Raw genomic sequence first — 25,610 nt, forward strand, 5'->3', positions numbered from 1 at the left:
CACACGCACACACACACTTTTTCTTTGTCAAAACCCCAAACCATACTTCTAATTTCCTAATTTCAAACATGAAGATTTGGTTCTCATGATATTGGGTTCCTTCCTGAGGGGGATCCTGGCAGAGCTCACATTCCCACCACAGGTAGAAGTGCTGTCCGTGGTGGCCCAGCAGATTCTCAGCATTCAACAAGCCATTATCCGGAAGCTGAAGGTATTCGTCTTTGAAGGCACTGAGCTCTCTCTGAACCCAACTTGTGCTGTCTTCATCACCATGAACCCCGGGTATGCTGGCAGGGCAGAGCTGCCAGATAACCTCAAGGTAAACACCAGCCTGATGAATGCCAGGTATATCTTATAGTATAGGAACTTCTGGAGGAGTTCACTAGAGGGTCTCCTAGAGAAGCCCAGCCACAGGCATAGGCAGCATATTTAGCTGTCAGAAGTACTAGTGGAGCACCAATGGTAGTAAGATAATACTTGGCCCCAAAATCCTCCTCAAACAAGGTCTTGGGAAGAAAGGGAATATATACATATTGACCAATGGCAAATAGAAAACAATGAATACTAGAGCAAGGTTCGTCATTTCAGTTGTCTACAGAAGTCAGAAAGGTAATGTAAACCAGAGAGAAGGCGAAACATGAACTCTTGCGACTGCAAAGGCAGCAGGTACCTACAGCCTACTGTTGCCAAGCAGGAATTATCAGATTCTCTCTCTCTCTCTCTCTCTCTCTCTCTCTCTCTCATTTTATTTTTCTTTTCCAGGAGAAACTAGAAACTAGGAATTTGGATTTTTGCATGAAATCTCCTAAATTTTTAGATTTTTAAAAAATATTTTGCTTTTAGTTGTAGTTGGACTAAATACCTTTATTTTATTTTTATGTGGTCCTGAGGATCAAACCCAGCACCCTGCATGTGCTAGGTGAGCTCTGTACCACTGAGCCACAACCCCAGTTCCAAACTTTTAGATTTTGACTCAATAAAAAGAATTACTATAGGCCAAAGTATATCTATTTACAAGAGAGCATCATCAAATTTCAACATGAGAACTCTGGCAAACCTAGCATGGAGCATGGGGAGCTCCCTCTTTCCTACTAAGCAGGTTAAACCTAAGTAGTTTCTATACCAACGCAGGCTGGTTCACTAGCAGAGAGATAACATGGGTGCTTCTTTGTTTCCATTGCCAATTGCTGATCTGGCCTGAGCCAAGGCAGTATCCATTGGCTCTGCGCTAGTGGAAAAAGGAAAGTACCTCTGAAAGGGAAAGAGTCAAGCAGGCCATCTTCAAAGGAAAGATTGCCTTAGATGACTTTAGCATGCTGCATTCATGGAAGGCAACACACACACACACACACACACACACACACACACACACACAATGGATGTAAGATGTTTAGCTCCCCTGTCACCAAGCTGCATGGAAAGAGAGACCAGAGGCTCCCAGACCTGCTTCCTGATTGATTTTATGCTAATTTATTGCTCCATCACCTTGCATGGAAGAGTTCAGAAAGACACAGACACTCCCATATCCACTGATTTTGCCCAGGGTACTTGCCCTGCTAGAAATGCATTGAATGTACCCTTCAGTCTTATTCAGATAGACCACTTCTTCTCTCCCAGAATAGAAAAGAGTCAAGGAAATTCACTTCTGTAAGTCAGCATAAGCTAATTAATGTCAATGTAGAATTCGGACCCACATTTCTCTCTCTCTCTCTCTTTTTTTTTTTTTTACCACCCAGATGCTAACTATCCCTTTCTCTCATCCCATACAACCATGTCAGATCTATACAAAGAACTTTCATGAGACAGGGTGGCAAATGCAAAGCACCAGGGGCTGGTATCAGGAAGCCTGGATTCCAAGCAGCTCTGTCTCTAACTTACTGCATGAGCCAGGCGAGTTGCTTCCTCTAGGGTCCAAGATAATAGCACCAGAGCTGATGTTTATTGAGCACTCACTCTATGCCATATCCATGTGTAAACACTTCACTTATATAATATCATTTGTTCTCATGTTAATTCCATGAAGAGTTAAAGTTGCTAGTTCATTTTGAGACAAAACACCTGAGGTCTAGGGGGGTTATATAACTTGCCCATAGCTAAGAATAAGAACTCAATTTAAGATCTCTGTGACATGAGGATAATTCTGGCACATGTTGGTCTTGTGTTCCTAAATGACTTCTGATGTCCATGTTCAGCACCAGGAAGCTCCAACAATTGAAAGATACCATGAGATGTCTTCATTGGACACAAGAGAATGAGGTGTTGGGACACCAGCACCTAGAAGCTTTCTTCCATATAGCCATTGAGGGACTCAATGTAATAGCATGTACTTGGACAGGGACAAAGGGGAAGGTATCATACATTGAAGATGGTCCCTCTGTGTTGAATCATTCTCCGCCCCTCCTTTCCTTGATTGTCCCATGATCACACAGCCTGCCTGATTATGCTCCTTTCCCTTTTCTCTGTAGATGTGTATTCCCCCAGGATTCTCCCTTGTCTGTGTTCTGGTTTTGATTGGTTATTTCTTTTCCAGGCATTATTCCGGACAGTGGCTATGATGGTGCCAGATTATGCCCTCATTGGAGAAATCTCCCTCTATTCTATGGGGTTTCTGGACTCTAGAAGGTAAGTTACGCTGGTTTTCCAGTGGGTCATGAAGGCCCTCAGAGAGTGGATTTTGTGTGGTGAATTAAAAAACTTGAAAAAGAATCACTTGAGAGACTCGCTTCCTCTCACTGGCTAATTTGAGGACATATAGTCCTAACTTTGCTCCTGACTCCATTTTTGACTAGGAAATGCTAAAGAAAGAGCTTCCTCTCTCTTTACACCTGGACTTCTGTTAAGGAGAGTACCCATTCATATCCTCCCCACCCATAGCTCTAATACATCCACATCACATTACTAACTAGCTTAAGGTAAAATAGCGAACCATGAAAGTTGAAGAGAAATGTTTAATATTATTTAATTTAACAATTTTATTAAATTGTTTTCAATTTAACATTTAATGACTCCCAACAGCTGGGTTACTTCTTATTCAGTTATTGCCCAATTTCCCAAGACATACACACACACACACACACACACACACACACACACACACACACTAGTAGATCAACATCTTTATATGCATATGTGTACACAGGCACACAACATGTGCTCCCAAGAGTTTTGAATAATCATTTTAAAATGGCTTTTTTTGTTCTTTTCCAAATTTCACATTTGTCTTTTACTTTGTCTTTGCTGTGATTGATTGATTGATTGATTGATTTTTTTTTTGTAACAATAGATTTCTCCACGGGTGAGTATTTTGCTGCATAAATCCTCAACAGAATGTGTCACCCTTCCTAGGCCAGGAGACTTCCTCTCTCATGTGAAGCTTAATTTATTTTTTCTATGGTAGACCTGCATTACGTTGGTTTATCCATTCAAACAATTTATTTAACCATTCAATTCAATTAATTAAATTCAATTAATGAAACATTTTTGAACAACCCACCTTATTAGCCCTGTGCTAGGTGCTGGTGAACAGCACAAAATCTTTGCATTTAAAATGAATCAGTTTTGTAAAGAGGATTTCCCTAAGGGAAATGTACATTAGTATATTAGTTAGGGTCACACCCCCAATCCAGTGGCTTAGCCTGACAAAAGCTTGATTTTTACTTACTAAAAATTCAAAGCAGATGTTTCTGATCAGGAGCAGTCTCCCCCAAGGGTCCCGCAAGGGACCCCCAGGCTATGTTTATCTCATGACTGCAACATGACCAGAAGGGCCTCAGGGAGGAGGTTTCCCTGGGCTGATCTTGGTCCATTCACATTTCACTGGCTAGAACGCAGGGGCATGGCTTCCCCTAACTGCGCAGCAGACTGGGAACTGTAGTCCAGCTGTGTATATCCGGGAAGAAGGGGAGATGGCTATGAACCTGAGTGTCATAGGTAGGTGTTGTGTGCTGGGTATGTTACATTTTGAATTGGTTTTCTTGAATTAAAAAGTCAAATGTTATTCAACAAAATAAAAAATGTCCCAGAAGTGAAGAAAGTGAATTTTCCTTTAGTTTCACTCTAAGGGATTAACATTGTAATAATTTGATGTATTCTTTCCCAACTCCTGTATGTGATGTGCACACGTGGTACATGCAATTGTGTATACACGGGAAAGCATATAATGTAATTTCATCCACGATACATGTTATACACGTGTGTGTGTGTGTGTGTGTGTGCTTGCTTTTTTTTTTTTCCATCTTATATTTGAAGGAGAGTTGTTTCCTGAACTCACTGTGGTAACTGTAGTAAAAGGTTTTCAGATAATAGGTTCTGCCCATCAAATCCATGGGGCAAACCTGGTTTCTGAAATGACAGACACAAAGGTCTACAGACATGTCTTTCCCTCCTAGTCTTGCCCAGAAGATTGTTGCGACCTACCGCCTGTGCTCAGAGCAGCTGTCCTCCCAGCATCACTACGACTATGGCATGCGGGCTGTCAAGTCCGTGCTCACTGCTGCTGGCAACCTGAAGCTCAAGTACCCAGAGGAGAATGAAAGCGTCTTGCTGCTCCGGGCCTTGCTTGACGTAAACCTGGCCAAGTTCTTAGCTCAAGACGTTCCTCTGTTTCAGGTATGCAGTGTAAGAACCCAGGTTCACCCTCTGAAGATGATTTTTTTGTTGTTGTTTTTTGTGGGTTTTTTGGCACTTTTTCTGTATCTTTTTCCATTTCTTTTTTTTTTAAAGTTTCTTTTTTTTTCTTTTTTAAAATGCATTCTATTGTCATGTATATCTTCTTCCATTTCATGACACCCTTCCTCATTCTAGCTACCATCTCTGTGGCCTGATCCCCTTCTCCCAAATATTAAATAATAATGGTAATAGAATTACATCCCTGTCTAGTTTCTAATTTTAATAAAAATGGTCTCCCTAGCAGGATGATAATTGCTGTTGGGTTTAGGTAGTTGTTCTTATGCAATATAATTAGTTCCCTTCTGTAATTAATTTATACCTATCTTTCTTCCCAGGCTGTTCATCCTTAGTATAGTGACTAGGAATTAGTACTTAGGATTCATTAAATATTTACTGACTTTTAAAATCACTTGGAAGGATAATCATGATTAACAGTACTGATGTTTGTGGTTTCAGATTAATTTTGATGCAGGAAAAATAAGCTTTGGAAATTTTCAAATATTTCTGCTATCTGTAGCTCTTACTTGAGGCAAATGTTGATATCACATGCCTGATACTTCATCCTTTCCACTTTCTCCTGAATTCTTGCAAACAGGGAATTATCTCAGATCTGTTTCCTGGAGTCGTGCTTCCAAAGCCAGACTATGAAGTTTTTCTGGAGGCACTGAATGAGAACTCGAAAAAGATGAAACTCCAGCCAGTGCCTTGGTTTATTGGGAAAATTATCCAGGTTGGTTCCTTATACCTGTATGGGAATGCACTTGTCCTACTATCTACTAGAGTTGAAACTAGAAAGATTTAGGGCAGCTGGCGATGGGTGCATGCCTGTAATCCCAGTGACCTGAGGGGCTGATGCAGGAGGAAGGCAAGTTTGAAGCCAGCCTTGGCAAATTAGCAAGGTTATAAACAACTGGGAGAGACCCTGTCTCAAAAAATAGAAAGGACTGGGGATGTAGGTGAAGGATGAAGCACTCCTGGGTTCAATCTCCAGTACAAAAAAATATAAAAGACATAGGGCAGATGAGAGCTAGACTGGCGGCAAGCAGAAGTGCCTGAGTAGAGATGAAATTAATTGACCACTTGATATATTGTGCCTCAGGTTCTATCTTTAGGTGTTGAAATTTAATATACACTTTTCTGTGGCCATCTTCCTTGGGGTTTCTTGTTACATTTGAGAATGAAACTGAGACTCCAGGGCATTGAGATTTAAATTAGCCAGGACTTCTCCATTTCAAATGATAGAAATCTAATTCACACTGCCTTCATCAATAAAAAGGAATTTATTCACTCACCTGATTTGAGAAGTGCCGGAACGTGTTGGCCTTGGGCATAGCAGGAGCCGAGATTTTAGTTAATGTCATCAGGAATCTCTCCTCATCATTCCTGAACTCTGCCTCTCTCTACAGATGTTAAAAATTCATACTCAGGTACCCACACCTACCCTCAGCAACCTCAGACTTACATTGTTCCAAGTTCAAGCCCAGGGAAGAAAAGAGCATGGGGGGAGAAGCATCCCTTTCCAAGTGGCTCAGAGGTCTCAGACTTGGCCTTGGATGGTCTGATAAAGTCACCTGACTGCCTCTGACTGAATGGTATGACAAAGACCCAGATGATAACCAAGTAGATGCAGAGAGTGTCCTACCCAAGTCATGTCGAGCACCACATGGTGGCTCCCCAGGGAAAATTAAGATGTTGTTATCAACAGAAGAGAAAACGGGGTGTTGGGCAGGGAAATCAGGAATGTCTCCCGGTCCTCACCCTGGAGCCACCTTCATACGGATTCCAGGGTTGCCTCCCTGGGATCATTTTTCAATGCAAAACTAACTTACAATAATATATTTAATGGTAAGCCCCCCATGCGCTTACTTTGCAGTATAATAGGTTTGATCTACAGGAGATCTTAAATACCATTTGGTCCAGCCTTCGTAAGGATACTTGGGTCCAGAGAAGGGAGTAAATTTCAGATTAATGCAGACCTAGGTTCAAATCTCACTCCCATCTGTCTTTTTGTTGTTGTTATGAGATTTGGGGCAAATTATTTCAACATGTGTGAGCCTTGTTTCCTCATCTGTAAAATGGAAGGGAGTAAAACTTTCCCCAGGATTACTTTTGAGAGAACAGGTATGAGAAGTGCTAGATATCATGCCTGAGGCTACGCCATTATCAACCCGCTGTCTCCACATCACTGTCAATATCATCATTTCCCAAAGTGACACGGATTTATGCACTGGGATTTCACAGATGGATGGTCTTAACTAAATATGAGTTTTATCCCAATATCTTCTTATGAAAATATTTAAATATGCTGAGAAGTTAAAAGAATTGTGTGATGAACACCTATACACCTACCACTAGATTTTATAATTTTATGATACTTGTTTTATTACTTATACATCCATCCATTCATTTTTGTATGTATTTTGAAGAAATCTGCAGACCTATAGGTGAACTTTTCTATAGCCTATAGCAACAGCTTTCAAAAATAAGGTAATTTTTCAAAAACAATTTATGTGGCTAGGCATGGTGGTACACAGTCACCTCCAAGGTAAAAAAAAAAAAAATAGTAACTCAATCTTTAAAATGAAAAGCTCCCTGTGTTTCTCTGAGGGACTTGCAGTCTAAAGGAAGAAAGAGGGCAGGGGGAGAAATACATTAAATTTCACATAAAAACAAATGACCTAAACATTTGTGTCAGCATTGCATAATTAGACCTCTAAAATGGAAATTTCCAATAGAAATACAATTTGCTGAATAATCATTTCCTTTTCCACTGTAAAAGTGTATGTCATATATAACACTGTGCTATAGAACACAGAAGTAATTCTTTTTATCATTACTGAGTTTTGGTACCAGTAATCCAACCTCTCTCTACCCCTCCTATCCCAACCCCCCTATCTTAGCCCTACTGATGGACTGGCATTCTACTCTAACTCTAGTGAGATCAGAGAAATGGTAAATTTTTGAGGATATGAAAATGCTAACCCTGACTTTTAGCATACTATACCCCATAAACGTGCAAATATTATATGCCAACCAAAAATTGTTAAAAAGAAAATATAAAAGAAATAGCAGTATCAATGATGTAATGAAAAGATTAGAGGCATTGAAGTCAGACCCATGTTGAAATTCCAGATCCATCACTGAAGAGCTTGGGCAAATTACTAAAGCTCTTTTGAGTTCAGTGTTCTTATCTGTAAAAGGTTGTTAATGATACTTGAGCAGATTAAATGAAATAATTTGGACAATCACTTGATATTTGGCACATAGATAGATGAAAACAAATAGTAGCTCCCATCCCTTTAACAACGTGAGACACGCATATACTTATTCATCCAAAAATATCTTAACAATAGATTACCAAAAGGACTGCAGTTCACCAGTTAGGAGTGTGTATGAAAATCCTCTTTGAGCCTTTTCTTCCTCATTGATTTTTTTTTTAAGAATACTCACTGCAGCATTCTTTTTTTAAAATTTTTTAAATTGTTGATGGACCTTTATTTTATTTATTGTTGATGGACCTTTTATTTATTTATATGCAGTACTGAGAATATTGAACCCAGTGCCCAACACATGCTAGGCAAGTGCTCTACCACTGAGCCACAATCTCAGCCTCTCTTCATTGACTTTTCAAAAACTTGCAGTATGGGGAGGTTTGCAATGATTACTTTTTTTTTTTTTTGTACTGGGGATTGAACCCAGGGATGCTTTACCACTGAGCCACATCCCCAGCTCTTTTTTTAAAATTTTTTTAAGTCAGAGTCTCACTAAGTCAACGAGGGTCTCACTAAATTGCTAAGGTTGGTCTCAAATTTGTGATCCTCCTGTCTCAGCCTCCTGAGTCACCAGGATTGTGGGTGTGGGTCACAGCACCCAACTAATGATTAACTTCTTACATGATGTCTCCTCCCAGATCTATGAAATGATGCTGGTAAGACACGGCTATATGATTGTTGGAGACCCCATGGGCGGAAAGACTTCTGCTTATAAGGTGTTGGCTGCAGCTCTGGGTGATTTATATGCAGGTAGGCTCACATCCCTGACTTCCAGTGAGGACAGGACTCCCTGCTCAGCTGGCTGGCTCCATGTTAAGATAATGCCAGGCTGCGGGTTTTGCCAATCCTGAATCATGATGTCAGATCTAGAAATAGAATGTGGCACACAGATGTCTGCAGGCAGAAAATAAATGGTGGGGTAGGGGAATTCTAACAAGGGGCTTTATGCGTCTGTCATTAAGGCTGGAGGAAATTTCTCAAATGCTGAACAGTGGCTTCTCCCAGTTCCCCAGTGAGAGACTCCTGTCATTGGCCTAAACAACATGAGTCCAAAAGCAAACCATTGAATGGTTTGTTTTCTTTTCTTTCTATTTCTATCCCTTCTTCCCTTCTCTCTTTGCTTCCCTTTCCCTTCTGATCTTTTCTCCTTGTCTCCCTTCTTCCTTGTTTTTAAGGTAGGGAAAAGAGCTCATTTTTTTTAAGAGAGAGAGAGAGAATTTTTTAATATTTATTTTTTTCAGTTTTTGGCAGGCACAATATCTTTGTTTGTATGTGGTGCTGAGGATTGAACCCAGGCCGCACGCATGCCAGCTGAGCGCACTACCGCTTGAGCCACATCCCCAGCCTCTCGTATTTTTTAATTACACTCAGAATGATTTAAACAATCCTTTCTCTTATCCTCTGTTTTCCCAGCTGTAAAATGGGATTGTTATGAAAGTTAAATGAGATTATGCAGGTAAATAATCTAGCCTTGTGCCTACTCAACAAATAGAAGCTGTTTATTGCCAGATAAACAGTTTGGGGTTTTATAATTTGTTGTTTGTTTTGGTATAAAAGGCAAACCTGCAGTTTTGAAAAGCAGTCCAGTGTTGTGTGTTTACATAATCACTTCAAGTACTTCATTTAAAATTGTTTTCTAATGACATTTGATGATTCAATTGTGTTTTTTTTATTTTGTTTTAGGAACGAACTTAGATTTGATAACTAAATTTGGCATTTCAAATTTAAATATGGTAATAATTTTGGCACTTAAATATAGTTTAAGAAATGAAATGAAGAAAAAGGAGAATACACCATTATCTTTACCTCCAAATTCTGCAGAAATAGTTGTTTATTTACTGCTTGGTTCATGCATTCCAACTTTTTCTTACTCTGAAGGATCATGTAAAAGTGTCATTATTTTCCGTTATAAATACTGTACATCCATCATCCTGGTTACTCTGATTGGGTCCTAGAACTCCAAATGTGTGCATTTCCCTGGGAACAGATGACACTGAGTAGGTGAGAAAAAAGATTTAAGGGCTAAGCTAGCCCTTCAGATAGAGGAAAGTGACCACCATCTTTCAGAATCTACCTATCAGTTGTTTCATCATCCCACACCAATGCCAAGGTTCTTAGGTGGCTTTAACAGCAGGTGAGTAAAGAGGGCTGAGAAGATGAAATCTGTCTTCTTTAATACTTGAATTCTTTAGGTCCAGTCAGATTTTTTTTTTTCATCCTGGATCTGACTGGCACATTTGCCCTCATGGGAATAAGGCACAGAAGGGAAGTATAATAGAGCAGGGGACAGTGACACATGCTATAATCCCAGCAGCTCAGGAGGCTGAGGCAGGAGGATCCCAAGTACAAAGCCAGCTTCAGCAAAAGCAGGGCACTAAAGAACTCAGTGAGACCCTGTCTCTAAAAGAAATACAAAATAGGGATGGGAATGTGGCTCAGTGGTCTAGCGCCCCTGAGTTCAATCCCTGGTACCACCCCCGCCCCCCCAAAAAAGTATGATGGAAAACACTGACTATAATAACCCAAAAATTTAAGTCATAGCCTATCCAGATTCCCCAGTCTTTTTATGCAAATATATTCTCTAAGGACTCTTCCTTGGATAGCCTCTGAGATGCCATTTTCTCTGGCTTAATGTTCTGGTCTCACTGGAGCCTTTGTAACTATGTTGGACCTTCTTTCCCAGCCAACCAGATGGAGGAGTTTGCCGTGGAGTTCAAGATCATCAATCCCAAGGCCATCACAATGGGGCAGCTGTATGGATTTTTTGACCCAGTGAGCCACGAATGGACAGATGGTGTCCTAGCCAATGCTTTCCGAGAACAAGCATCTTCAGTGTCTGACGACCGCAAGTGGATTATTTTTGATGGACCAGTGGATGCTGTTTGGATTGAAAATATGAACACTGTTCTGGATGACAATAAAAAGGTAGCTATGGCATCTATCACTTTTTCATGGGTGGGATACATCTTTTATTAAAGTGAGTGAATGAGTGAAACGATACAAACACATGCATGTAACACCCTAAGAATGAATACTCCACGAGAGAAGAACAGTTTTTAGTTCATGAATTATGCTTCTGTTTGTATTTGTAGTCAGTAAGCTAAATCTGATTAAAGACCATGTCGAATAGTGGTTAAAAACCTTGATGATGACATCAAGTTGAACCTTCTTCACCACCCTTGAGCTGTGTTGTATTAGGCAACTTATATATTTGGTTTTCACATTCATAAAAATATAATAGAACTGTTGATAATGAAGAGAGATAATACATATGGAATGTGAGTTATTCATTACTGTTTAAGAAACTATGCTAATATTTAGTGGCTTAGAAAAACTATTTTTCTCATGATCTTGTGGGTTGGGCATTTTGAAAAGGCTCAGTGAAGTAATTGGATTTTTTAATTTATTTTATTTTATTTTTATTAGTTGCTCAAAACATTACAATGATTTTGACATATCGTATATCATACATTTGATTCAAATGGGATATGAATTCTTATTTTTCCCACGTGTACAGATTGCAGGATCACATTGGTTATACAGCCATGTTTATACATACTGCCATACTAGTGTCTGTTGTATTCTGCTGCCCTTCCTATCCCCTTCCTATACCCCGCTCCTTGCCCCCTCCCATCACCTCTCTTAGTTGTAGATGGACACAGTCCTTTTATTTTGTTTATTTAGATTTTTTTTTTAATGTGGTTCTGGGAATCAAACCCAGTGCCTCGTGAATGCTAGGCAGGTGCTATACCACTGAGCCACAACCCTAGCCTGGCAATTGGTTTTTAATTCTGGTGATTTTAGTGGGAGCAACTATACTAGAGGATCCACATTCATGATAACTCCTTCATTCAGTGCCAGGTGCTCATTCTCTTGGCCTCTTTTTTTTCCCCCCCTCTAAATAGCATCTTGCCTTCCAGGCCTTGCATGGCAGTCTCTATATAGCCGCACTTCCACTAGTGCGTGTCTGACTTCCAAGAGGCAGGCAGTGGAAGTTTCTAAGAAATGAAGGATCATAGCCAAGTGGCTATGATCATAAGTGGCTCACACTTATAATCCCAGTAGCTCAGGAGGCTGAAGCAGAAGGATCATAAGTTTAAAGCCAGCCTCAGCAAAAGTGAGGTGCTAAGCAACTCAGTGGGACCCTGTCTCTAAATAAAATACAAAATAGAGCTGGGATGTGGCTCAGTGGTCGAGTGCCCCTGGGTTTAATCCCTGGCGCCAGAAAAAAAAAAAAAAAGAAGGATCATGCTTAGAATGATACTCAGTCACTTCCTCTTCCTCCAGTTTTGTTGGTTAAAGAAGTCTCTGACTTAACCAGAGTCAAGAGAACAGGGAAATAGATGCTGTCTCTTGATGAAGGTGGACAAGTTTACACTATAAAAGTATCCATGGGATGGATGCATTGTTAGAGTCTTTGGAAAATACAATCTACCACAGAAAATACAGTGACACTAAAGAGCTTGGACCTAAGCCAGGCACCCTGGGTTCAAACCCTGGCCACCACAAGGCAGCTTGGTAACCTCAGACAAGCTCTTTATTTTCTCAAGGCCTGAATTTTACCCCTGGGTTCAATCCCTGGGGCCAAAAAAAAAAAAAAAAAAAAAAAGAAGGGTCATGAATCTAGAAATGGGGATGACAATGTCTACAAAGTGTTGTTAGGAAGATAAGTTAATATTTGCAAACTGCTTATCATAGTGCCTGACATAAAGCAAACACTGTAAACTATTGCTTAAAATGAAATTATAACGTAAAATAAAATGTATCAATACTTCAAATGAGAGTTCCTATGCTAAATAGGTGCCATTATCAAATCAGAATATATTTTCAAACTGTTTGCTGTCACAAGAATACACATTAGTCATGTTCAACAGTGGAAGTCCTAATTATCCAAATCATACATGTTAATTCTAGCATGTGCATAATTTTGATGATATAACATAAAAATAGAAATGTTTTATTATATGATATGGGCTGTACTATGTAAACTAATGTATCTGTTGGTCTTAAGTATGAAGAGAGGGGCTGGGGTTGTAGCTCAGTGGTAGAGCGTTTGCCTCACAAGTGTGAGGCACTTAGTTCAATCCTCAACACCACCTAAAAATAAATAAATAGCCAGGCATGATGGTGCATGCCTGTAATCCCAATGGCTCCAGAGGCTGAGGCAGGAGGATTGTGAGCCTAAAGCCAGCTCAGCAATGGTGAGGTGCTAAGCAACTCAATGAGACCTGTCTCTACTTAAATACAAAATAGGGCTGGGGATGTGGCTCAGTGGTTGAGTGTCCCAGAATTCAATCCCTGCCTTGTACCAAAAAAAAAAAAAAGAAAGAAAAGAAAAGAAAGAAAGAAAAGAAAAAGAAGAAGCATTAAGAGAGTTATAATCAGGGAATTCCCTAATGGTTCCTCTCAACAACTATAGTTTGATATAAATCAAACTATAGTTCAGGGTGGTCTCTGTTACTTTTATTTATATTCAAAGATGACACAGCTGGGGTGTTAGCCCCACTACAGTTGTGACCTTTCTGGGGGTGCATGTAGTGATAAGGGCCAGGTAACATGCAGGGAACTTTTTTACTACAAATTAGGAAGAGCAGCAGGGACCTGTGGTGTTTTCCCTTCTCCTTGGGAGACCAGGGCCCAGGCTCACGGTGTCACCTGAGCCCATGTGGGCAATGGCGAATGAGGCACATATTCTGAGGCTCATCTTTGTGTTTGCACCTCTTTCTACAGGATGTGCCTGCCAAATACTAGGACTTCCAACAGTCTTCCATCCCATTCCAAAAGAGATTTATGGAAAGATTCTTATCACTGTAGCCATGGACTAGTCCATTGGCAGGGTTCAAACAGACTCTTGTCTGAGAGATTTGAGCAGATAAAACAGGAAGAGGATGTGCAGTTATGTCCTATGTTAAACTAAGAGAAAGGGGCTTAGAAATGACTATGTGCCAAGCACATAATAGGTACTCAATATTTGTGGAATGCATTCAAACCAGCTCTGCCTCCACTGAGATCTTTCACTTGCAGATGGAATTTAACCCCTATGCCTGTCCTCCACCCCTCTGCTTTACCCTTTCAGCTGTGTTTAATGAGTGGGGAGATTATCCAGATGACCACCAAGATGAGTCTGATCTTTGAGCCAGCCGACCTTGAACAGGCCTCTCCTGCCACCGTGAGTAGGTAAATCAGCTCACACTGGCCTCCAAACCCTAATCAGGAAATAAGCTCTGAAAAGCCACAAATGTGACTAAGCTCTACTGAACGTATTTGACATTCACTTACACGTGTCATAAATCAGTCGTTAATCCATACTAAAGTCTAAAATCAAGCCAGTACTTTGGAAAAGTGTTTGACTTTCTCTCTAATAGTTCAACTTCCATTTGCCCATGACCCAGCAATTCTGCTCCTAACTATATGCCCAAAAGAGACTTACTATGAATAGTAGGAGACCTATAAAGAATAATCACAGTGTCACAACTCACAAAAACAAACATTTAGAAACAGGTATAATATAACTGAAGGATAATGTAACCAGAAATTGTGATATACATATCATGCAAAATAAATGAGCTGCTCTGACATGCAACTGTACAGGTAAGTCTTAGTAAATATATTAAGGATCAAATCACAGCAATATTATATATAAAACTAAGTCCACAATATTACCTTCAGCATGGTACCCCTGTGCCTTATAGTTATATGTAATATAACTATATATTCATCAGTGCATTATAGTTGTATTTAATAAAGGGGTTTATTTTGACATGATCATACATGCATGACTTATAATTTGCTCTACTTCAGTCCCCACTTAAATTGATAAAAATCACTAAAATAAAAATGTATCTACGTATACATTTTAGAAAACACATAAATGTTCTAAAACTATGTAAGAAGGAAAAAAGTCAAGGTTCAAGATGCTGCGTCACTGCAGCTGGGGACACTTAGGGGAATAGGACAGGGAGATCATGTGGCTAGATAAAGGCCATTGTCAAGTCCAGTAAGGCCTAGAATAGGGCATAAAATACAGCAGATGTTCAATACAGGTTGGTCAGTGTTGCTAACAGAGAGCATCAGACTGGTTCTCTGTGCTTCCCAGGTGTGGGATGATCTACATGGAGCCACTTCAACTAGGCTGGAAGCCCCTGAAGGATTCGTACATGGACACTCTGCCCACCAGCCTCACTGAGGAACACCATGAATTGGTGAGACCCGCGGGCCCCTTTCCTCCCATCCCACCCCCATTTCCCTACTCATCTACAGAAACTTCTAGGTACATCTTCATCTTTGGAGTTCCAGAATGAAAGAAGGGGAGGGATTCCCTGCCTTCCCCCAGTTATCTTGTTTCCTGTCTTCCTGCCATTTTTTTCCCCAGATTTCTTCTTCATGTGATGAGGATGGAATGGTGCAGTCGATTCTCCCCATTCTTCCACCTTCTCTATCACTTCTCAGCTCCCTAGTGGTGAATCCTGAGAAATGCTCTTTATGTCACCCCTTCCTCCATTATCATCCTTTCCTCTATTGCCTGTAAACAGAAATGTCTGTAGAAGTTGCCGTAGAGGTGGACCCTGTTAGGAAGAGTCATGTTCCTCTCTGTTGCTGATCCCTATCCCTGTAACCTATCCTCCACCTCTCCTTCAAAGAGGAAGCTAGAACCAGAGAGATGCTCTCCTTGCAGCTACTACAAATGACAGCTCCCTTCTTCCCTTCCTTAAAGAGATAGAAAAGCTCAGGTCATAGATACATAGCTACACTCTCAGGCGAGGGAAGGAGAGAGGGACAGCCTGTGTTTGTGGTGCCTCTTGTCTATTAATCCCTGTATTAAGGGACATCCTTAGGAAAGTCCCCACAGAGGGAGACAAGAGTTGAGTTCTGTCCCACCACGTGGATACTGTTACCATGTACATATATGTATAATATGTACAAACACATGCATTTGTAAATAGATACATGTCCACGTGTACATTCAGGAACCAGTCTACACACACACACACACACACACGCGCACGCACACACACACACACACACACACACACACACACACACACACAGTGAATGCTACCAAGGCCCATGCTTGTAAAGACCTTCATGATCTCCCCAATGTCCTTTTTTCCCCCCTTGTAGTACTAGGGCCTCACACATGCTAGGCAAGCACTCCACCACGGAGCTATACCCCCAGCCCATCCCCAGTGTCTTCAGCTCAGAGCCTCACTCCTTATCAGGTCTTGCAGTACTCTGTTACCTGCCCCTGGCTGCCTCTACAACCTCGTCCCTCCAGCTCATTCCTCCAGCCATTCTCCCTTGACTTCATTCTAGAAAACTCCAGGTTTCACTATTTGAAGGCTTTTGCACTTTTTATTCCTCATAATAGAAATCTTGTCTCAATTCATTTCATGGGTTAGTCCTACCTTCCCTGACCAATTGTCATTTGTTTCCTGCAAATACTTTCCATGATCTGTAAGTATTTTATTTTATTTCTTTGTTTGTTTTTTTTAGTTGTCTGTATTCCTAGCTTCTCAGATTGTAAGCTAGCATGGACTTTGCCTATCTCATCCATCATTTCTCCCCAGCACTCTTACAATGCATTTAGTAGGTGCTCAATGAATATTTGTTTCCTGAATATATACAGATGCTCCTCAGATTAAGATGAAGTTATCTCTCAACAAATCTGTCATAAATTGAAAATTTTGTAAGTTGAAAATGCATTTTATCCACCTAATCTACAGGACATTAGCAACACAGCACACTATAAAATATTAGTGGTTTCTCCCATGATTGCAGGATGGACATGGAGCTGGCTGGCTGCTACTGCTCAGCATCATGACAGAGTGTCATATTGAATATCACCAGCCTACAGAAAATAAAAATTGGAATTTGAAATATTTAAAATTTGAACCTATGCTCAAAAGTAATCAGTAGTCTTACATCCCCAGACTCCTGAGGGGGACCAAGCTCTTAGTCTTCAACTCCCTTTTTGATAACATCTGCCAATCTCACACAGCTTTCTACTCTCAGGTCAATGACATGTTCATGTGGCTTGTCCAGCCCTGCCTGGAGTTTATTCATCATCATTGTAAATTTGTGGTTCAAACATCTCCCATCCACCTTGCCTTCTCAATGATGAGACTGTACTCCTCTCTGCTTGGTAAGTGCCACCTACAGGTCTTAAGCCACCTGACGGTTGGATGCCCTCACTCCCTTTTGTCCCACTTGAGTTATAATAGGAACAGCTAATTGGCCAAGAATAAGTGAGACTTTAAATTTTAGATAATGGAGGGGGGGAAAATCCATGTGTTTTGTCTTTATCTGATATTGATTGGTGGGGATGAGGGGATTCTTGTGCAAGTTACCCCAGCCTCAGGTTCTTCAACCATACAATGGAGTAATAATTTCTGTCCTTTATTTCACAGAGATATCCCAGAGGGAGATGAATTTAGATGATACATATGAATAGATCTCAGGAAAAAAATTATGAAAAAATAGGAAGTTTTTACATGTTAAGAAAACTTACATAACAAAAATGTGAATTCACAGAATACATAAATACACCGTAAGAGAACCAATCATGTTTGGAATATTTGAAACAATGGTTCTGTGATTTACCTACTACCCAAGGTACAATTATACATCTTAATAACAGTGGCACACGAATCAAACTTGGCTGAATTCCAGTATGAATGACAAAAGACATGTCCATTAGGAGGACTTCTATTGGATACCATTTCTTTTTCAAGAGGATGCAGAACTCAAACTCAAGATGAATCTTTTAAAATATTTTTTTCTCAGCACATTTCTTCCCAAAGCATTGTAATTGTAGTTTTTTTAAATGTGACACAGTAAAAGTTAAGTGGAGAATTTCTACATGTTATTTTATTTTCAAAAATTAAATTTTGAGGCATTTTTCAGAAGCATACCAACTATGTATATAATGTCACTTATTTGCATTATTTTTGGTGAATATTGCATGTTTTCCTAACCTCTCTCCACCATCCTGATGTAATATCTCCTGGAAAATAAGGCAACACCATGAGAAATAGAGTCATTGTCCCCCATCATAGATGATCTCATCTCTTACTTTGCCAAATCAGTAATGGTGGAACCTCTCAGAAGTCCTCAGATGCACACAATGACTAAAAACTGGAAGCTGACACTTGAGTGCACATGGAGATGATTTCAGAAAGCACAGAGTACGCAGGTCCTTCACCTAGCTTTCCTTAATGTTAACATTTTACATAGCCAAGGTACAATGATTGGAACAAGGAAACCAATATTGGTGCTCTTATACTATTAACTAAACTATATACTTTTTTTGAATATCACCAGTTTTTTCACAGATGACCTTTTCATATTCAAGGATTCAAATCAAAATCTCACATTGCATTTAACTATATGTCCCCATAGTCCCTGCCACTCTGGTAGTCCCTCAGTCTTTTCTTTTTTGATAACTTTGCCACTTGATGAGTACTGGCCAGCTATTTTATTGAATGCTTTTCAATTTAAGTTTGCCTAGAATTAGATTGAAGTTATGCATGTTGGGTAAGAATACTGAAGAAATGGTGATGTACATCTCTTATTACTAATAAATGTTCTGATCAAGGTTAACTTTGGCCAAAAACACATTTCTTTGTGTGCTTTGCTTAGAGAAAGTATTTGGAAACTATGCAAACATCTATTTCTTCTCAAACTTAACACCCACAGATTTTGAGCATCTATTGGTGCATCTTTCCTATAACAATTATTATGGTGCTTGTCTAATGATAATTTTCTGTTTTTATTCCTTCTATATTTATTCATCAGAATTCTTCTAGAAGGAAGAATTGTTGTTCTTCCCCATTTATTTATTCAATTGTTTGTGGATCAAAATATGTACTTATGGATATTTATTTTATTCTACAGATTATATATAATACCATGCTGCAATTAACTGTTTTGTTACTCAAATGGCTTTAGTCATTGGGAACTCCTTCAGGTTGGCTCTTGTGTCTTTTTGGTATGTTTCTGTCCTTTTTGAAGCATGTCCTTGTTTTCTGATACTTCAAAATATTCCAGGCCCATCTTGTGATTTCTCTGGCTCACCCTGTAATTAATGACTTCTCTAAAGAGCCCCAGTTCTTTATGCTGAAGAGTGGTATTTAGAAACTAGACATTGGGACTAGAGGTGTTCACTGTTACTGAAGAGGGACATCAAATACTTTTATGTGCTGCTGGGAGGAAAGAAGCAGAAGGCTGTAGGGACTGACTTTGGTCAGAAGACTCAGATGATGAAGTGCAGCCAACCCCTGAGTAACCACTGGCAGCATGGCTGTAAGGAAAAGTATCTAATGGAAGGAAGAGGAAGAGGAGGAGTGCTGAGGGGAAGGGGACCCTTGGGTCTATTCTTTGACCTGAAAGGGAAGTGCACTGTGCTGCTTTGCTACTCAAAGTAGCATTTATAAGAGATTTTGCATCACCTGGGAGCTCATTAGAAAAGGAGAAATATGGACCAACTGAATCAGAGCCTGCAATTTTACAAAATCCTGGGTGATCTGCATGTATGATTAAGTTTGAGAATCATAGAAGTCATAAGGAGCTTGGGCTTTGGAGTCAGCCAGATTTAGATTCACATCTTAGCTTCAGCATGTCTGTGATCTGTAACCCCTGGTGTTTACAAGCCTTAATTGATTCATCTAAAAATAGAAACAACCATACCTCTTTTATAAATCTGTTTTGTAAGTTAAATAAGAATATGCATTGGGAGAGAGTATTTTGTAAAGATGAAGGAGTAGGAAGCACGAGAAATCAGTCTCCCATCTAAACAACTGGCCTGGCAGAATCTTTCCAATATCACTATTTTGCAATTCTGGAGTCTGTTCCAAGGCTTGCAACTTCAGGGGAAGGCCTGGATAGTAAATTGCAATTCATTTTTGTCAATTTCAGCTTTTAGCATGGTAGCAGCTACCCTTCTCCACCCCAAAGTGCTCTGGCAGGAGCTATGCATGTGTTCTAGGATCAGCCTGCACATAGGATGTGAGAGTCAGGGTGGACAACAAGGACCTTGTCCACCAGATGTCAGGGATCTGCTTCTGTTTGCAGAGGTACAGACACTGCACTCCTACCCCCGTGATTGTCAGTCACATCACATTGGGATGAATAACTTCTAAGAAACTTTCAGGGTCAGCCCCCTTCCCCTGCTAAATTTTTCTCTTTTCCTCTTATAGGAGCTAAACATTTAAGGATTAGGACATTCAAAAACAGCCACATATACAGAAAAATTTGGAAACTCACTACAGATAACCACAGGGGATAAAAATGTAGTCTTAGGGAAAAAAATGAGAAATGAAGGAAAGGAAATGCTGGAGATAGATATTGGCCAAATTATAGTTATACTGCGTACATGTACAACTATGTAACAACAAGTCCCACTATTAGGTACAACTATAATGCACCCATTAAAAAATGAAAAAACCCTGAGAAGACTTTAAATTTATAATTCTGTATGATCCCTAAAACAGACACAGCTGCCAAAGGAGAAAAAAATAAAAGAAAGAGAAACTACTTCATCATGCTTAACGTGAAAAACTGAAAGCTTTTACTCTTTGATCAAGACCAAGACAAAGATGCTTATTCACACCTTCTACTAAAAATGGTCTTATGGTGGTTCCAGTCTTAGGTTTTTTTTTCATTATTCAGATAATTTTATCAATGTTCTTTAAAACATCATTTAGAATTTTTAGATAGGTAGTTTGCTTTCTTTTTTATATTTTTAAAATTTTAATTTGCTATATATGACAGCAGAATGCAATTCAATTTATATTATACATACAGAGCACAATTTTTCATATCTCTGGTTGTACATAAAGTAGAGAAACACTATTTGTGTATTCATACATGTTCTTAGGGTAATGACGTTCATCTCAATCTACCATCTTTCCTATCCTTCTCTCTTTCCCTCCCTCCTCCCACCCTTTGCTTTCCAGAGTGGCCATATAAATCCCACTCCTCAATATATATATCCAAACAATCTAAAATCAGCATACTGTAGGAATATAGTGACATCAGTGATCAGTGTTTATAGCAGCACAGTTCACAATAGCCAAATTATGGAACCAGCCCAGATGCCTGTCAACAGACAAATGGATTTTTTAAAATGTGGTCTATACACAATAGAGTTTTACTCAGCATAAAGAAGAATGAAAATATGGCATTTGCTGGTAAAATGGATTGAACTGGAGAACATGCTAAAGAAAATAAGCCAGAAGTTAAGGGTTGAATGTTTTCTCTCATATGTGGAAGCTAAATCAAAATAATTGGGGTTTGCAAGGGGAGAAGATCCCACAAAAATAGATCAGTTGACTAGAGGAAGGGGATTGAGAGGAAAGGAGAAGAGATGGGAAAGGGAAGAAATGTTAGCTGGACCCTTCCTAATACCATATAAAAATTAACCAAAATGGATGAAAGATCTAAACATAGAGCTAAAACTATAAAACGAACAGAAGAAAACATAAGGCAAAAATCTCATGACACTGAACATGGCCGTAATATCAGATTTGACTGAAGGCATAGGCAACAAAAGAAAAAAAAATAAAACAACTTCACCAAATTTAAAGCTTTTTATGTATCAAAAGGCATTATTGACAGATTTAAAAGACAACCCACACAGAATGGAAGAAAATATTTACAAATCATATATCTGATAAAGGATTAATGTCCAGAGTACAGAGAGAACCACTAAAATTCAACATAAAAATACAAACAACTTAATTAAAAGGATAAAAAACTTGAGTAGACATTTCTCCAGAGAAGACATACAAAAGGCCAATAAGCACCTGAAAAGGGTCAACTTCAATAATAATTAGAGAAATACAAAAATCATACCCATTAGGATGGCTACAATAAAAGACACAGAAAATAGCAACTATTGGCATGGGTATAGAGAAATTGGAACGCTCATGTACTATTGGTGGGAATTTAACATAGTATCCTGCCATTGAAAATCATTTGGTGGTTTCTCAAAAAAAGTAAACATAGAATTACCATATGATCCATATCTTTCACTTATGGGTATATTCCCAAAATAATCGAAAGCAGGTGCTCAAATAGATATTTGTATACCCATGCTTATAGCAGCATTATTCACCATATCCAAAAGGTACGAGCAACTCAAATGTCCATCAGCAGATGAATGGATAAACAAACCATGGCATTTGTTTTTTAAAGATTGGCTAGCTTCACTTAGCATAATCTGCTCTAATGCCATCCATTTCCCTCCAAATTCTATGATTTTGTCATTTTTTAATGCAGAATAATACTCCATTGTGTATAAATGCCACATTTTTTTATCCATTCATCTATTGAAGGGCATCTAGGTTGGTTCCACAATCTTGCTATGGTGAATTGTGCTGCTATGAACATCAATGTAGCAGTGTCCCTGTAGCATGCTCTTATTAGGTGACTCCTTTGATATAAGGGGAGTAACCAAGGACAGGGTAGGGACGAAGAGCTTGAGAAGAAGATTAACATTAAACAGGGATGAGAGGTGGGAGGGAAAGGGAGTGAGAAGGGAAATCGCATGGAAATGGAAGGTGATCCTCAGGGTTATACAAAATTACATATAAGAGGAAAGGAGGGGTAAGACAAGATAATACAAGTGGAAGAAATGATTTACAGTAGAGGGGGTAGAGAGAGAAAAGGGGAGGAGAGGGGAGGGGGGATAGTAGAGAATAGGACAGACAGCAAAATACATCAGACACTAGAATGGCAATATGTAAATCAATGGAAGGGTAACTGATGTGATACAGCAATCTGTATACGGGGTAAAATTGGGAGTTCATAACCCACTTGAATCAAACTGTGAAATATGATATATTAAGAACTATGTAATGTTTTGAACGACCAACAATAAAAAAAAAACTATGAGATAATCATATGACCTAGAATTCTTCCTCAAAAGGAAGAAAATTCTGACACGTTGTACAACATGGATGAACCTTTGAAAACATTATGCTAAGTGAAATAAACCAGTAACAAAATGATTGTATGATTCTACTCCTCTGATATATCTAGAGTTGTCAAACTTAGAGAGACAGAAAGTAGACTGCTGGTCATGTGAGGGGTGGAAGGGAGATGGGAGGACAAGTTACTGTTAAATGGGTTCAGAGCCTCCATTCTGCAAGATGAGTTCTGCATATCAGTGGCTCGATGGTTGTTCAATATGAATTACTTAAGGCCACCAAACTGTATACTTGCAAATGGTAAAGATTTTATGTTCTGTATATTTTACCATGATAAAAACTGTGTATGGTTAAGGATATGGAATGTGATGGGCACTCTGCCAATATGAGTCACCTCCCCAGGTCCTTTTCTAGCCCAAACCTGTTAGTTTACATCTTTCATATCCATGGTACTCTGTACCAGTCTTGAGCTTCCTTTATTCTTTTTCTTATTCTTTCCTTTTAGATGAAATCAGAGAAATTGATAAGGAGGACTCTGAATTATTTGAAAGCCTATCAAGTCAACAGGTCTTTCTCTGGCTACAAGGACTATTCCTCTTTTCCTTGGTGTGGACAGTGGCTGGCACCATCAATGCGGACAGCAGAAAGAAATTTGATCAGTATTTCCGCAACCTGATCATGGGCATGGATGATAAACACCCAAGGCCCAAAAGTGTCAAACTCACCAAAAACAACATCTTTCCAGATAGAGGTAACTCAGTACTTATTTGTTATTCCTGTTATAATAGTTTTAAGCATGTGTCCCAAACCTAACCAAAATGCATGAATCATGTGAGACCCCTTATAAAAGCTAAGGAAGATTCTGTAGTCTTGTGAGTGGGTTCATTTCTCCAGGGCTGGTCCAGATATGTAAGAGGCGGGTGGTCCTGATATCATCGACTTCTAGGATATTAAACTGCCTCTTAAATTAAGAAAAAGTAATGTGACAGCTTGTGTTGGTTTTGTTTGGGGGAGGAATTACCCATAATTTCCTAATAGAATGAGAAGTTTCTACACTTTTGTTTTCTTACACTTGTCTATTCCTCTCCTCTTAAGTTTACATATTTCATGTCATGGTAATTATGGAATTATTTCTCTTAATTTTTGTCATTATAATCTAGTATATTCAGATATTTCCAATTTTGGTATATAATCTTCAAAATGATAATTTTAATGGCTATAAGTATTCTATGTGTGTGACATCATGTACCAAAAGAAAGATGTTTCTTTTAAGTAGATTTTATTGCTTTTTTCCGACCATCCAAGTAATACATTATACAGAGTTTAGAAAATGCAGAGAGGAAATAGAAAAAAGTTAAGATCAATAGGAATTCCATCATCCAGAAATGTCGCTGTGTGTGTATGTGTGTTTAGTTTTTTTTCTGTATTTCTACAAATAAGGAAGATCATACTATAAATACTTTCCAAAAAGCTTTACTTTTTTATGGCTGTAAAAAAGAGCATATAAAGAGCTACGAGGAAACTCCCAGGACTGACAGTAATGTGTATATTAAGAGAACTGGTTTACATAGTATTTTCAAAAGCTTAGAAAATGTAGGCTTAAGAGGTAGGCATTTTATTATGTTAGTTTAAGGTTGAAAGGAAAAACATAATCAAATCCTGAATCTTTGAATCATAGTTAATGATATACATGCTGAAGTCTTTATGGGGAAGTATAGAGGTGGGCTTTAATTTATTTTGAAATGTTTCAAAAAAGATAAGATGGATTAATGAGTAGATAAAGGGACAAAGAGGAATGTGATAAAACAAGAAAAGCAAATGGTAAACTCTAAGAGGTAGTTATCCAGTGCTCACTGTACAATGTTTTCAGTGTTTATGTATTTTTTATATTTTTCATGACAATAAAACAATGAATGAGCAATAGGTTCCCTGCCCTGTACCCTACACTCTCACCTGTACACCTGGCACATTTCACGTAATGCATGTTAGCCTAACTGCATGGAGGCCCCATACATTTCCATTAGTTGGGTGGTAGTATATTCATTCACTCTTGGTTTTGGATGGTTTATTTTTATCTTAGTAAAATACAAATGTCATAGAGTTTACCATTTTAATAATTTGAAATTCAGTGGCAGTAAGAACATTCCCATCGTTATGCAACCATAACCACCATCCAAATCCAGAACTTTTTCATTTTCCCAAACTGAAATTTCATCACCATTAAACAATGATTTCCCATTGCCTCTTCCTCCCTTTCCTGGCAACAATGGCTCTACTTTCTGTCACCAAATGTTAGATTACATTGGGTACCTCATCTCAGCAGAATCACATGGTCTATGTCTTTTAGAAACTGGCTTATTTCATTTAGCATAATGTCCTCAGTGTTCATCCATGTTGTAGTACATGTCCTTTAAAGACCTAATAATATTCCATTAGATAATATACCACTTGTTCATTGCTGATATATAAGAAAGCAATTGAGTTTTGTATTTTAATCTTGTATCCTGAAGACTTTGCTATAATCACTAATAAGTTCCAGGAATTTTTTATTGATTCTTTAGGATTTCCTGCATACTTATGTCATCTACAAATACAGTATTGTTTCTTCCTTCATGTTATTTTATTTCCTTTTCTTCTCTTACTCCATTAGGTATGATTTTTAGTATGCTTTTGAATAGATATGATAAGTGAAGACATCATTATTTTTTGCCCAATCTTACAGGAAAGCTGCTCATTTTTTGAC

At 38.9% G+C, this 25,610-nt stretch overlaps 1 protein-coding gene across 1 annotated transcript in view; it reads left to right on the plus strand.

Moving 5' to 3' along the window:
* The window catches only part of Dnah3 (dynein axonemal heavy chain 3), a 158,467-nt gene that overhangs the window by 66,994 nt on the left and 65,863 nt on the right, over positions 1-25,610 (plus strand). Inside the window, exons 32-41 of the mRNA XM_078024272.1 lie at positions 143-319; positions 2,531-2,622; positions 4,389-4,608; positions 5,264-5,398; positions 8,579-8,690; positions 10,624-10,865; positions 14,017-14,117; positions 15,037-15,142; positions 16,953-17,082; positions 23,373-23,618. Coding sequence (XP_077880398.1) covers positions 143-319; positions 2,531-2,622; positions 4,389-4,608; positions 5,264-5,398; positions 8,579-8,690; positions 10,624-10,865; positions 14,017-14,117; positions 15,037-15,142; positions 16,953-17,082; positions 23,373-23,618 — 1,561 coding nt within the window. The remainder of the gene's footprint in view (positions 1-142; positions 320-2,530; positions 2,623-4,388; positions 4,609-5,263; positions 5,399-8,578; positions 8,691-10,623; positions 10,866-14,016; positions 14,118-15,036; positions 15,143-16,952; positions 17,083-23,372; positions 23,619-25,610) is intronic.

Source organism: Ictidomys tridecemlineatus, chromosome 10 (assembly GCF_052094955.1).
Source record: "Ictidomys tridecemlineatus isolate mIctTri1 chromosome 10, mIctTri1.hap1, whole genome shotgun sequence".
NCBI classification, from domain to species: Eukaryota; Metazoa; Chordata; class Mammalia; order Rodentia; family Sciuridae; genus Ictidomys; species Ictidomys tridecemlineatus.